Here is a 15,276-nt window from a genome sequence, read left to right as displayed (position 1 = left end):
AGATCACACAGGAATAGTGTGGGTTGAAAATACTAAGTGTGATCGCAATGGTGTGTGTGTTTGTATTTCAAGGGCCTAAAAAACGCTCAGATGTTGATGGCCCATGTATTTGAACTGGGCCATGGATCTGGCCTCCCTTAAACACTGCGGGGTGTTCCTGCCATCAGCACTTAATTCTACCCTACCCCATGCTGATCCTGAGAGAAGGCGTACATAGTTTTAGAAATTTTCAACCAAATTATACATAGTCAACCCAAGGACACATGATGTTTTTCAGTTCTGAACAAGGCTTTACCATGGCAAACTATACCCCTTAATTCATTCTAAAAGCATTGGAAAATCAAAGGTTAAGAAGAGAAACAAATAGGGCAGACCAAAGATGTCTTTGGGAAATACCTTTCAGGAAATAGGAATCTCTGAGGTAGATCAGTCATGGATGGGGGACAGAAAATATTATTCACAAAAGGAATGGAGGCAAATAAAAAGGAACTGCTCTAAGCTGAATTTGCAATTTGTATGTATTTATATGTTGTTTTCCAATGACTGTGATCCCTGACCACTGTAATTATATATTAAAAAATACCAATTTAGTTCTGCTTTGGTTTGCTTTGTTTTGTTTTTGAAATGAAAGAAAGGAGAATATCACTTTGATTAGACTACTGTTATATCCAATTTTGCTGGAACTATGCAAGTAGTAGATTTGATTTGAAATATTTTCATTCTTGGGTTTCTTGTTGTTTGTTTGAGGTTTCTTGTTTGTTTTGTTTTTGTTTTGAGATTTGCTGTTATGTTTACCAGACTTCTCTTGACACAAAAACGAAATGAAGGCCATTCAGATCTAGTTATGAAGGGCAGAAACTGCAGCCTGGGACATGGAGTAAAAAAAAAGTTACAGGCTGCTCATCCTTCATTTGGGGCTTCCTAGTGGCCTTGTCATTATCTCTACTCAGCTTATTTTATCTTTTGGGCAGACTTGAGAGCCAGCTTAGGGCTTCCCGGGTGGCTCAGTGGTAAAGAATCCGCCTGCCAATGTAGGAGATGCTGGAGACACAGATTCCATCCCTAAGTTGAGAAGATCCCCTTGAGGAAGAAATGAAAACCCACTCCAGTATTCTTGCCTGGAAAATCCCATGGACAGAGGAGACTAGTGGGCTACAGTCTATTGGGTCGCAAAGAGCTGTACGTGACTTGATGACTGAGCACGAGCAGGAGGCCAGCTTCGATCACCAACTCCCAGGCTAGGAACTGGCACTTTTCATGGGAGAAGTGCAGCCTGGTGTCTAAACTGGCACTTAGTGGGCAGTCTTTGATGAAGGTGAGAATGAGCCGCCCCAGAGATTCTGATGTTTAAAAAAAACTCTTTAATGATTCCTCACTGCCTTCAGGATCAAGTACAAAGGCCTAAGCTCATTCCCCAAGGCCCTGTCTGATGAGGCTTCTGCCTACCTCTCCAGTTTCTTCGTACCACCTTGCCCCTCAAATTCTTAAATGCCTCTATCTGACCCCTACAGAGTACAGTAGGTGGCCTTTTAATGCTTTTCTTTTTTTGGCCGTGCTGCATGGCATGAGGGATCTTAGTTCCCTGACCAGGGATCGAACCTGCACTCCCCATATTGGAAATGCAGAGTCTTAACCTCTGGACTGCCAGGGAAGTCCCCAGGGGACCTGTTTAAGCCATTAAGACCTTTCAAGGAATTTGCACTGCATTGAGACTAACACCTGGCCTCCTTAGCACGTGCTTCAAGTCTGTCCACGATCTGTCCCCTGTCCGCCTCTTTTCCTGCCGTCTCCCCCTTGCACCACATCTTAGCCAAACTGCCCTCCTTCTTGTTCTTTGAACACAGCCGTTCCTCACATGGCAGCCTTTGCAACTGCTATTCCCTCATCCAGGGATGCTCTTCCAGGGTTTTCCTTCTCATCATCTTAAGTCTTTGCTAGCTCCCCAACCAGCCAGCCCAGATGAAGCTCCCAGTCACCCCTTGTTCCAGCACTGCTTTTTATTCCATCCTCTGAAGCGAATATGTTTGTTTGCTGCCCCTAGAATTTGAACAGGGAGTGTGTCTGTCTTGTTCACCGGCATATTCCACGTGTCTAGCCTGGTGGTTCTGGCATCAAATAGGTGTCAATAAAAATCAGTGAATGAGTGAGTTGATAGAGCCAGTGGTTTTCAAGCTTGAGTGAACGTCAGAATCACCTGGAGACTTTGTTGAAATACAGATTGCTGGCCCAATCCTCAGCATTCCTGATTTTGTAGGTCTGAGGTGAGGCCCAAGAATTGGCCTTTCTCCCAAGTCTCCAGGTGACACTGAACTTGCTCGTCTGCAGACCATACTTAGAGAAACGCTGATACCAGCCCTAGCCAAGTGCTTGAGTTCTGGGCTCACAGGTTTTAATAGACCCATGCCTTCACTCCCCGTCTTTGTTTGCTTTTTTCCTTTATTCCGTGGGCAAGCCTTCACCTCTGCTTCCGGACTCAGGAAGAGCATCACTTCTTCCAGGAGGCCTTCTCCAAATCCTTGGTGCCCAAATCTATATCCTCCAATACCTGGTCCTCACCTTGTCACAGTGCCTTGAATTACCCCTGCATGTGGTCTTCCCATACCCCCAGTCCTGCAGGGCTGACTTAGTCATGTTTGTGCTTTGCTGTAAGCTCAGGAGGGTTCCCCCTGCTCTCCACGAGGGCCTGTGATGCCTCTGAAAGTGAAGTTGGCCCAGACCCCTAGTTGGCAGTTCACTCTCAGGCCTCATTATGTGCTAAATGCTTTGCCCCAAGCCTTCCTCCTCTTGATCTTTCCTCAGACTAAACTTAACCCTTAATAACAGTGGCTTCTTCTTGCTTTTGTCTCCATGTTTAATTTCTCCACCTGTGCTCTAATCTAAATAAATAAATCCATTTATTTGGTTGGCCTTAATATACTGTCATAACTGTGGAGAGAGCCAGGTCGCTTCCTTGAGGCAGAGCAATGCTAAAATAGGTTCCAGGGCAAAAAATAAAAAAAAAAGGAGAGAGAAAGATTTCTTCATGGCTTCTCCAATTTCAATTTTATCTTTCTAAATGCTGCTCTTTGAAGTTACACCCATTTTTCGAAATACTTTTGAGAAACCACAGCGCTGCCTACTATAAAGCTCAGTTGGAGGGCAAAAGAGTTGGGGGTCCCTGGAGGACTGAGTGCAGGAAGGTCTCAGACTCAGTTTGTCCAGGGATCTGAGGCACAGTGGTTCTTAGGGAGACACTCACCTTGCCATGGTGTTGGAGCTGCACCCAGCCTCCATAACCGAATCTCTGTGGGGAAGGGGGAGAACAATCAGACGAGAAGACCACAGCAGAGAGGACTGCAAGAAAGCGGAGTTCCTGGGCCAGAGCATCCATGTGCCATCCTTTCACACAACTTCCCATTTCCTTCCCCATGCCCATGACCACTTATTCCATGTTTATTTTCAAATCAGGTTATTTTTTCCTGAAATTTTCAGGAAGAAAATTCTATATCACTGAAGTGCTAGTTTTATTGTTTTTTCCTAATGCATGTTACAGCATGTTAAAAATTTGTTTTATTTTTCAAAATTTTAATTCATTTAAAATTTTAGTGCACTAAAATCCTTTTCAGACCACTAGCAGTACAGGCTGGAAAGACTACTCTTTAGGAAATACCATCTTAGAACAGTAACCCTGCTCTTCAAACTGTGGGATGCAACCTGTGAGTAGATCATGAAATCAGTTTAGTGGTTAATAACCCAGATGTTCTGAAAAAATGAAATAGTATGTGTAACAGATGCCACTGGTGTCCTACTCATATTCCTTCCCTGTATTGCTTCTGTGAACACCAGTCCTCTTTCAAGCAAAAGCACTCATATATTTTGGACAAGATTTTCCCTTTTGCCATTGGAGCCAACTTTGATTAACCAACTACTAGAGGATCAGGAACACTAGGAAATTAGTGACCCCTTTCTTACCTGTCCCCCAGATTCCTCAATCATGACTGGGGGCATTTGTATGTAAACAGCATACACTGTTTTCTCAGCCCCTTGGGCAGGGTGGCTCTGAGGTGAGGTACACATTCTACACTTTCATGGGCTATGTTGCTTTCTCTATCTCATCTCCCCACTCTACTGGTGTTTGCTGGGATCACCTCCAGGGTAAACTAATTGCATTTGAACCCTTATCTCAAGGTCTGCTTCTTGGAAAACTCAAGCTAAGATAGTAAAACAATGTAATATAGTGAAATAGAATAGAATAAAGTAGGATACGATAGGATAGAATAGGATAGGAAAGGATAGAATCCCTTCTATGTCTATTAGTTTTGGAAACTCTTATTTCCATTATGTATATGAATGTTTGTACTGAGTCACAATATGAAATATATTTTTTCTTGGGGGTCATGAATAAAAAAACCTGAAAGACTTTGCCTAAGAACGTCATTGTATATGACTCATGTTAATGATAGGTTTTAAAATGTCATTCTGTTTGTTCATTCATTCATTTGTCAAACCCTCATGGAGCCCCACCATGACCAGCCTTTCTAGGGCAGATAAAATAAAAATGAAGGGAACACAGTCTTGAGAGGCCAGTGCTGGGCTGGGCTGGGCAGATGACTGAAGAGCCTTCTCATATGTGAGACCTGCAATGCCATAGTGACACACAAGTTCCCTGGGAGCCTGGAGGAGAATGCTAACACACAGCCTGGGTCAGGCAGTGTCATGGGAGGGAGCCTGGAAAGGTAATCTGGGATTGGATTGGAGTATAACGTCCAGTGTTTAGTATTTCCATGCTCTAAAGCAATGGTTCTCAAAGAGTGAGGTCAGAGGGAGGGTATGGAGGCCAGAGACCATGATGTAAAGGGCTTATTCAACAGCTCCTGTCGGCAAAAATGAGTAGAGTTAATGAACTCCACAACAACTCCTAGCTTGCTGTGGTTGGGTGAGAACAGGTGACGGTAGTTAGGTTCTTATGTCACGGCACAGGGAGGTTATGCAGAGGGAGCCAGGTTTTGACAGATCTCTTCCTTCCTGGCTTCCCTCTCACCTCCAGACTGAGAGGGGAGGTCTGGGCTTGAAGCACAGAGGCATTCGTGTGTTTCTGAGCCTGTCCCTGTATTCTTCCTCAGTAGACTTCCCTGGTGGCTCAGAGGTTAAAGCATCTGCCTCCAATGCGGGAGACCCGGGTTCGATCCCTGGGTCAGGAAGATCCCCTGGAGAAGGAAACGGTAACCCACTCCAGTATTCTTGCCTGGAGAATCCCATGGACGGAGAAGCCTGGTAGGCTATAGTCCACGGGGTCGCAAAGAGTCGGACACGACTGAGCGACGGAACAGAACAGACTTCAGATTTGGTCAATTCTCTACCAACTTTATTCTACCTGGGTAGAAGGTCTGTTCTTGAATTTTAGCTCCAAATAATCACATTAGCTCTGGAAATCTACCTGCTGCTTCCCAAGTGACGCAGGAGGACCTGGCTTAGTAGGCTGGGCATGCAAGGGAACCTGTCTACCCCAAACCCCTTGCATGTCTCCTTCCTGCACCCAGTTTCTCCTTTGTGGTGCATTCCCACCCTCTTCATGCATTCGGTCCCCTTGTGTTTTACTTCTCTCTTCCCCTGGATAAAGCTGCCCAGAATGTGTTGGAGGAAGGGCCGGAATGGCCTCAATCAGTTATGCTTTAGAGTAAACTTAAATACACTCTTGAACTGGAAATTTGCCATTGAAAGCTTACTTTAATGTGAAAGAAAGGATTTCATTGCCTTCTTTCTTTCCTTCCTTTTTTCCCTCCTTCCTTGCTCTCTTACTTTTTCTTCATTCCCTGTGGAATGTTGACCCATTAGTTCACAGGTGAGAGAAACATTGCATCGGGGAAGGGCAGAGAGGCAGGCAGAGGCAGAATGGAGGGATCTTGTCACACATATAACACTCCTTTTACAAGAGCCTTTACTTTCTTGGAGCAACTTACCATCTTGAAGTCACTGTTTTCTTAGGTGTAAAATGAGGCTAATGGTAGTCTTAGTGACATAAGGTTTTATGGGAAGTAACTGAAACAATTCAGAGAAAGCTATCGACACCAGACCTGGCTTATAGAAAGGGCCTCATTGATGCTAACAGTGATAACGATGGTGACAGTGGTGATGGCAGGGGGAGGCAGAGGTGGTGGTGGTGGTGGTCATGGCAGTCGTGGCGGTACTGGAGGCTACGACGTGGCAGTGGTGATGGCTGTGGTAGTGAGTCTGGTAGCAGTTGTGGCACCCATGATGATGGTGGTGGTGGTGGTGACAGGCAGTAATGGCAGTGGGGGTGGCATGGTGGTGACAGCCTGTTCCATTCTGAGGTTTTGAAACAAGCCATACCCTCCACTAAGGAGAGAAAGAAGGAGCCCTTTGTCACTCTGTGTTCCTCCCTTCCCTGTCTTGGAAAGCACTTGGAACACTTGATACTTCCCTTGAAATTTACAAAGGCCTAATCTACTTGGGGCAACTTTATCTGTTCCAAATTTGGGCTGCACACAATCCCCCAAGTTTCGTCCTAGGTTGAAAGAGGCTAAAGTTGAAATTTATGACCTTGGGAGTAGTTTTTGCAGAGTAAATGACAAGGAGGCATTTACCATCTGAAAATGTTTGATTTTGAACAGTGTCCCATAGGCATTTATGGCCATGACAAATAAAAAAAATATTTAAAATTCAAGGAAATTAAGTTCTATATATGAGAGCTGTGTTTCTGAAGTGGCTAGATATGAATCAGAGGCTGGTGAACTGAATGACACTTTTAATGTCTTGGGGACCTCATACTCATGAGGTGAATAATGAATTCCCAGGTGATGAAACCAGATCTCTATTTTCTCAGAGGAAACGTTTAAAAGTGAAGTTTTGTCTGGGATTTTCTCTCCTAAAAACATTACAGTGATTGAATGCAATTGAATCATTACTAATGAAAGCAGATGTAATTTTAAAATAAAGGCCCCCTTAAAATTAAAAGAATCTTTGCAAGCCCTACTGTCAGGCACAGAGTAGGTGGGCAATAAAGCCTTGCTGAAGGAAAAAACTGAAATCTTATTATCCTTCTTGTTGTTATGAATAATATCATTGTGAATCAACCCCAAATAACTTTTACACAGGTTTCTTGGGCCAGAGTGTGGTGCCTGATTCATCAGGAACAATTTAATCAAGTGCGCCCTCCTGAATCTGCTTTCTCTCCACCTCGGTTTCCCCCCCCCACCCCCAAGGATCTTAAGTCTAACTCTGACTACACTCATTATTAGCAAGTGAAAATGAAAAAAATTCTCAAATCCCAGTCCTTTGTAATCATTGGTTAATCGTCAAGCCAAGCGTTTGATTCTGCTTTTCTATTTCTTCACTGACTAAGGAGGTCAAGGTATTTGAAGCGTGTCTATTAATATTTAACAAGAAAAGGCAGATTTGAAAAGAGATATTAGTTCTTCCAGAGGGGCTTCATCTTCTAAAATGAAACTAGGACTGGCTTATTTTTTCACTATTTATTGGAAAGCTTGAAAAAATGCTAAGAAAAGATCAGAGATTGATGCTCTGAAATAACATTTTACCTACAAGAAACTATTTGAAGACAAAGGAAAATCTGCTAGAACTGCTGAACTCTATGAACACCAAGGCATATCTGCTATTCACTCATGTCACTTTAATATTCATATAGACTGGAAATAGGGAGAGAGAAGGATCCCAGGACGATTTAGATGTATTGATCACACTCTTCCCAGTTTGAAAATACAGAAACTGTTTTCTTCAAATTGTTTCATGACTAACTTGCCTACATTCCAATGGAAACGCCTACCACATAACAGATCACCTGCTTCGAGGAAGCCCTCAGTGGTTTACGTGTGTGGGGAATTGGGAAGGGGACTGGTGTCAAGGGTGGCCTTGGCGGGGGGGGCGGGGATTGGCTCAGAGGGAAGCAGGGACATCCCACCCAGCAGTAATGCAGTCCGGGACCAGCTCTCTGAGGGTGGGTGGGTGTGGACAAAGAGCTATGGAGTGGCCGCCACAGCCCCATGAAACTCTGGGATTCTATGCTCATTTCTGAGTCTCAGTGACCTCATCTGTCCAGCCAGGTTAATGATAGAAATCCTATCTGCAATTCACAAGATGTTATGTGAATCAAATTACATGTCTCTGTTGCTCTCTGGAAGGGTTATTACCACCACTATCATCATCACATATATCAATTATCAAAACAAGAAGAGATTCACAGAGGACAGGCTTGTAGTTGCCAAGGCAGGGGGGTGGGGGGAGGTAGGGAAGGGAAGAATTAGGAGTTTGGGATTAGCAGATATAAACTGTCATGTACAGGATAAATAAACAACAAGGTCCTACTGTATAGCACGGGGAACTATTTTCAGTATCCTGTGATAGACTATAATGGAAAAGAATATGAAAAAGCCTATATATGTATAACTGAGTCACTTTACTGTATAGAAGAGATTAATATAACATTGTAAATCAACTATACTTCAGTAACTTTTTAAAAAAGTGTATCGTTATCTGCTTGCAGGCTGTGAGACTGCTAGATAAAATCCTGGACTGATGCTAAAGCTGAAACTCCAATACTTTGGCCACCTCATGCGACAAGTTGACTCACTGGAGAAGAGTCTGATGCTGGGAGGGATTGGGGGTGGGAGGAGCTGGGGACGACGGAGAATGAGATGGCTGGATGGCATCACCGACTCAATGGACATCAGTTTGAGTGAACTCTGGGAGTTGGTGATGGACAGGGAGGCCTGGAGTGCTGTGATTCATGGGGTCGCAAAGAGTCGGACACGGCTGAGTGACTGAACTGAACCGAACTGAATGGGTATAGAATGCCTCTCCCCTCTTCTGAGGCATAATTAGAAGATAGGAACACATAACATCAAGAGCCAGTGGAACCTGTGTGCGGGGAGCCTACAGCGCATGCATTTGTGGTTATGGCCTCTCCATGCTCTGCATCCTGGAGCTTCTGGAGCAGTTTTGGCAGTGTCTTCAGGACCTGGCATTAGGCGGAACACCTAGATATTTGCAGCTCTTGGTGACCAGTTCTCTGCTGAAACTGGAGGCAGTCTTCTGGTGGGAGGTAGGTCATGGGAGGTGGGGTTATGACATGGGATACTAGGTAGAAAGTTTTCTCCCCTCAGCAAAAAGGAGGTACCCTTTTAGGCTACTATGATTGTTCATCACTAACATTGTGAAGCAATGTCTACACTTTAATAATAAAATATAACGAGGACAACAGCATTCAGAACAGCAGGTTCCCTTGTAGGTACTTAGGCTCCTTTTGGAGGGGTTAGTTCAATAGGGTTGTTGTTAGTCACTAAGTCATGTCCAACTGGTTTGCAACCCCCTGGACTGTAGCCCTCCAGTCTCCTCTGTCCATGGGAGTTCCCAGGTGAGAATACTAGAGTGGGTTGCCATTTCCTTCTCCAGAGGATCTTCCTGACCCAGGCATTGAACCTGTATCTCCTGCATTGGCAGGCAAGTTCTTTACCGCTGAGCCAATAGGGTTAGTTCTTACCATTAACTGTAATAGGAAAACCTTTCAAAGATGATTTAGCATCACTTGTGTTTTTTGATCTACAATGTCCACTATCCACCTTACCTGAAATACCAATGGACAAAGAAACACTTAAGATGACCATTCTCCCAGGAGACAATTATGAGAAGAAAATAGTTTCTTCTGTCTGCACAATGAAACAGTGAAACCACATTTTTATTAGAGTTTGGGTTCATTCACTTTTCCTCACTTGGGATAAAAATAGATGAAACATTATGAGTCATCTAAAAGTCCTAGAGAAGGCTGAATGGGTAAAATCTGATACTTAGCCTGAGTAAAACTCAAACCAATTTTAAATTTCTTTCATGCTCTCCACTTTCTTTTTTAGTATTCATTTAGAAGTTTTTGATGGCAAAAGGAAATTGCCATCTTTTGAGAAACACAGAGAAAAGTCTTGAGAGACATTCACTGTGCAAAGGTTTCATGTCATTTCCGCTAGTTTTTTTTTTTTTTTTATGTTCCTACTCTAGTTCATAACAAGAATTTACAGCTTCAAGATCAAAAAGGAAAGGTTTTAGACAGTGTCTTAAAATAGATTTAAAAAAATTATACAAAGCTATCATTTGGTGCTTCCAAAACTTATTTTCAACATCTTAGAAAGGAAATATGTTTTAGAAGTCCTGGGAACCTATCACATTTAGTTTTTAATAGTCTCTTTCTTACTTGAAACTGTAACTTTAAATTCTGTAAGTGGCACCTATCTTCCTAGCAGCTGAATATGTGACTTAAATGGAAGCAAAACTGCTTGACTTATATTGTCCAGAAGTTTTAAAGAATGCTTCATTTGAGGGGAAAAGGGATTTTTAAAGAAAATTTACCTTTAAAATCAAGTTTCTTTCAAAGTAAATATTAAATCAGTTTTAAAAACTAGGAAATAAGAGCTACCAAATAACTTAAAAACTTCCTAAAAACTTCCTAAAGCAGAGAAATTTAACATCTAATTCCCAAAAGAAGACATCATTCTGTAATAGAGGCATTGAGAAACCCTAGAAGTAATTCTAGGAGAAGCTTTAGAAATAATTCAGGAAATTAATCACCGTTACCTTGTTTAGGTCTGGCCATTCTCTTGGTAGAATATGAGTGTGGATATCAATCTTCATTGCCACAGGATCAGAGGAGATGCATATAAAGAAAGAATTTTTGATATGAAGAGGTCTTCATGAAAACCATGGAGTTGATTGATTTACTTAGTCTCTTTACGGCTGCCACACCACTCAGTATGCCTGCTTAACTGGTCTAGATCCACTGGAACTGCCTTCTTAAAGTCCACAGCTCTGTTTGTTTGTCTGCTTGGCTTTGGGTCAACAACTCTTTGGTAATCAGGACCCAGGGCACAAAACTGAAAAAAAAAAACCAAAACAACTACTAAAGCCTGTGAGGTCAAACATACTTGCAGGCTGCTTTTGAGTACAGGAGGTCTAAAACTGACTAATCTTTGTTTTTAAATATTGTAATTTTTATAAAGATATACATATTTAGAAATCAAGTATCAGAAAGCTTTTAAAGAAAACTAATAGATCCCTGACTCATCTGTTCTTATTCTTGGTTTCATTCCTTAGAAGAAACCAAGTAATGCTTTTGCTTTTTGTACCATAGTTACCTCCAGGTCTTTAAACCATACTTAGCAGTTGGCTTGTTCATGATAATCTAGGATGTTGAAAAGCTGTGAAGGAAGTTTCATCTGTACTTTTTTTTTAATACTTGATTAGTCAATATTGATATATTTTTATTAACTAAAATCCATAGTTTACATTAGGGTCCAGTTCTTGAGTTGTGTATTATGTGGGTTTTTGTTTAGCTTTTTACATTTTATTGGAATAGCCAATATAATTTACTTTTAAATCATAGAAAGAACTTCATACTTTGTATATGTAATTTCCTCCATTGCTTTTTTTTAATTTGTTTTTTTTTTTTTTGGTCACACCTTGTAGCATGTCAGATATTACTTCCCCAACCAGGGATTGAACCCACATCCTTTGCATTGGAAGACAGAGCCTTAACCACTGGACCACCAGAAAAGTCCTCTTTTATTTATTCATTCATTCATTTAACAAATTTTTATTGAGAACTACTGTGTGTTGAGGATATAAGGCTGTATGAGAATTAGAATGATACATACATTGTTATAGGTACTTGTAGAGTGTAAGTGTTGGGAGAAATAGAGGGTTGTCAGAGCAGTTTGGGGAGGACTTCCACTTCTCTTTCCTTGATTTGACTCTGCCAATCAAAGAGATCAAGCTCAAGGAGAAGCAGAAATGCCAGTTTAGGAAGGAGTAGAAAAGACCATGTGTTCACTTTCAGGAAGAGAAGGCAAATGTTTCAATAAGGATTGAAGAGATTATTAATATATTATACTGGACATTTTCACTTCTTCACCTAAGGATGGATTTGCAATTTAAAGTGGCTTTAGGAATTTTTATTAGCTAAAAATGAGTGGAAATGCCAAGGAGACTGCCTAGGTTTTCATCCAGAGGGAGAAGAAAGACTACCTTTACCAAACAGTACTCTTTCTCAAGCAGAAGGGAAAGTAAGAGATTTAAAATGTTTCATGTGCAATACATCCAGTGAGTCCTGTCAGCGAACATGTAACAGGAGGAAAGAACAATGCATTTTTAAAAAATTAATTAATTTTTGGCTGCACTGGGTCTTTGTTGCTGTACCCAGGCTTTCTCTGGTTGTGGCAGGGGCTACTCTTCATTGCAATGAGGGCTATTCTATGTTGCAGTGAGCAGGCTTCTCTTGTTGCGGAGCATGGGCTTTGGGCACTTGGGCTTAGTAGTTGTGGCACATGGGCTTAGTTGCTCAAGGCATGTGGGATCTTCCCAGACCAGGGATCGAACCTATATCCCCTGCATTGCAAGGTAGATTCTTAACCACTGGGCCCCCAGAGGTCCAGAAAAGAACAGTGCTTTTACTTCTGCTCATAAAGACAGGCAAACATTTTGGCTTATAAGGGCAGGAGGTCACATTGTCTTCAAGAACTAAAGAAAGTACTCTTTCAGTTTCTACTATAGCACTAAGGAAAGTGACAGCAAAAGGAAAATTGTTTAAGATCTCAGCTCACATCTAGAAAATGAATTATGAATCAGATGAGCTTTATACTGGCATTACTTTGTGAAAGAAGGCAAGAGATCCTTAAATTATTCAGTAGTTTCATTGTATAAAAATAAAATATGGCTTAGACCAAGTCTGAGTAGTTGCTTTCTCCTGGCCCTAATCTTACGGCTATGAATCAGCTCAAATATTTACCAAAGTTCAGTTCCTGACTCTACTGATTTTTAGCCAGATATCAGTGGGGTAAGTTACTTGGTCTCTCTGTAGATGCTTTTGAAATGTGGTGCTGGAGAAGACCCGTGAGAGCTGTTGGACCACAAGGAGATCAAATCAGTCAATCCTAAAGGAAATCAACCCTGAATATACATGAGAAAGACTAATGCTGAAGCTGAAGCTCCAATACTTTGGCCACCTGATTCAAAGAGCTGACTCACTGGAAAAGACCCTGATGCTGGGAAAGATTGAGGGCAGGAGGAGAAGAGGGTGACAGAACATGAGATGGTTGGATGGCATCACTGACTCAATGGACGTGAGTTTGAGCAAGCTCTGGGAGATAATGAAGGACCGGGAAGCCTGTTGTGCTGCAGTCCATGGGGTTACAAAGAGTTGGACAAGACTTACTGACTGAACAACGACAAAAATAGGGACAATAATAGAAGAACTGATTAATAAAGCTGTGTTAGCCATTAACTCGAATAATATAAAACTGTCAGCTATGAATTAGATGATGACATGTAATCCAATTACTTCTAATCCACCATATGCAGAATGACAGGAAATCTGATGGTAGATTATATAAGAACCCTGGGTTTATGTGATGCAGGACTGTGGGGTGGAAACACCCTCTCTGCAGTGGTCCTGATTGTATTTCTCCTTGACCAGGCCTGTGATCCACTTGAAGTTAGGCAGCTCCACTGGTAGAAAAGGACTTCTCCTGGAGGCTCCCACTCCAAATTAGAATTCTTCTTTCTTCCTGTACCTGCTCTTCTTCTTGGTGTTTCCTCAGTGGATGACCCTGTCCAAACCGAATTTCTCCCTCTTTGCCTCTCTCTTTCTCTTCCCCACAATCAATAAGGCCTCAACTCTTTTTATTCTAACCCCATGGATCTCCCAAGTTTGTTCCTTCCTCTCCAGTGTCACTTTCAGGCCCCCATCATCTCTCTCCAGGACTGTTTAATCATCCACTCATGGTCTCTGATGCCAGTCTTGGCCCACTGTAATCCATCCCCAGGACTCTTACCCAGTGTGATCTCTCTAAAGTTCTATGTGATCTCATTTCCTTCCAGCTGAATGTTTTCCCTGGTTTCTCACTCTACGTTCAAGTGTGCATGGGAAGCAAGGTCCCATATCTACTTTTTACCTCTTTTGTGCCTGTACTGTGCCACTGTTCTCTGTGCCCCAGGCTTAGGGAGCACTTTATGCCTCCCCAGATGGAATGCATTTCCATTTTTGTCTTTACTTATGGCTTCTCTGTCACTGAACATTTAGCTTAAACATCACTTCTCTATGAAGCCTCTCCAGACTACTTGTATCTGCAAATGGTAAAGGAGGACTCCCACTCCTGGGAGACTTAGTTAACTGACAGAGTGAGTGAGTAGAAATGAACCCAATAAAGCTGTGGATGATTTAAAGTTCATCTTCAAGAATAACAGAATCCCTTTCTGCTATCTTTTACCCAGCCTCTTGCTTCTGGCACCCAGAGATGTCTTTACCTCTTTTTCTTCCTTATCAATATTTGCTATTTGAAGAGGATCTGGCTTTAGTCTTTTGCACTTAAGTTTGAATTTGTCTACATAGGGAAACTGTTGAATTAATGAATATTTGAGAAAATACCATAGGGTCAGAGACCATGTTTGTCTTTTCTGTTACAACCTCAGTGAAAAGCAGCTGAGTAGGTGATGTGATGATTAATTTTATGTGTCAGATTGGCCACAGTGCTGAGATATTTGATTGAACACTTTTTTAGAAGTTTCTTTGAAGGTTTTGTGGGTTTTGTTTCGTTTTTTTTTTTTTTTCGGATAGGATTAACATTTGAATCAATAGTCTTGAGTAAAGCAGAGTACCCTCTATAATGGGAGTGGGCCCTTCCAATCATTTGAAGGCCTTAATATAAAAAGACTGACAACCCTGGATGAGGAGGAAATTCCAAAAGTAGATGGTTTTCATACTTGAACTGCAGCACCTACTCTTTATTGGCTCTCTAACCTATTGGCCTACTCTGCAGATTTTGGATTTGCTGCTGCTGCTACTGCTGCTGCTGCTAAGTCACTTCAGTCGTGTCCGACTCTGTGTGACCCCACAGACGGAAGCCCACCAGGCTCCCCCGTCCCTGGGATTCTCCAGGCAAGAACACTGGAGTGGGTTGCCATTTCCTTCTCCAATGTGTGAAAGTGAAAAGAGAAAGTGAAGTCGCTCAGTCACGTCCGACCCATAGCGACCCCACAGACTGTAGCCTACCAGGCTCCTCCATCCATGGGATTTTCTAGGCAAGAGTACTGGAGTGGCTTGCCATTGCTAGCCTCCACAATTATGTGAAGTAATTCCTTAAAATAAATATCTCTCTATATATACATACACACACATCTTGTTGGTTCTGTTTCTTTGGAGAAACCTCAAAAAATACAGTGTTTTATAGGTGTTTCATTAGATATTTGATTAACTAATTCATCATTAATTAAATAACATGA

The 15,276-nt window shown here is 42.1% G+C and overlaps 1 protein-coding gene across 1 annotated transcript in view; it reads right to left on the bottom strand.

The window, feature by feature from the left end:
• The window catches only part of ACMSD (aminocarboxymuconate semialdehyde decarboxylase), a 61,696-nt gene extending 50,964 nt beyond the window's left edge, over positions 1 to 10,732 (bottom strand). Inside the window, exons 1-2 of the mRNA XM_055398145.2 lie at positions 10,579 to 10,732; positions 3,239 to 3,283 (exon numbers count right to left, since the gene is read on the bottom strand). Of these exons, the coding sequence (XP_055254120.1) occupies positions 3,239 to 3,283; positions 10,579 to 10,635 (102 nt within the window). The 5' untranslated portion in view covers positions 10,636 to 10,732. The remainder of the gene's footprint in view (positions 1 to 3,238; positions 3,284 to 10,578) is intronic.
• Between the last annotated feature and the right edge of the window lie 4,544 nt (positions 10,733 to 15,276).

The sequence above is a fragment of the Moschus berezovskii genome, chromosome 2 (assembly GCF_049115385.1).
Source record: "Moschus berezovskii isolate FMDL1 chromosome 2, NW_MosBer_1.0, whole genome shotgun sequence".
In the NCBI taxonomy this organism is placed as follows: Eukaryota; Metazoa; Chordata; class Mammalia; order Artiodactyla; family Moschidae; genus Moschus; species Moschus berezovskii.
Note: the sequence above shows the minus strand (reverse complement) of the source record. Positions and strands in the feature narration are given on the sequence as shown.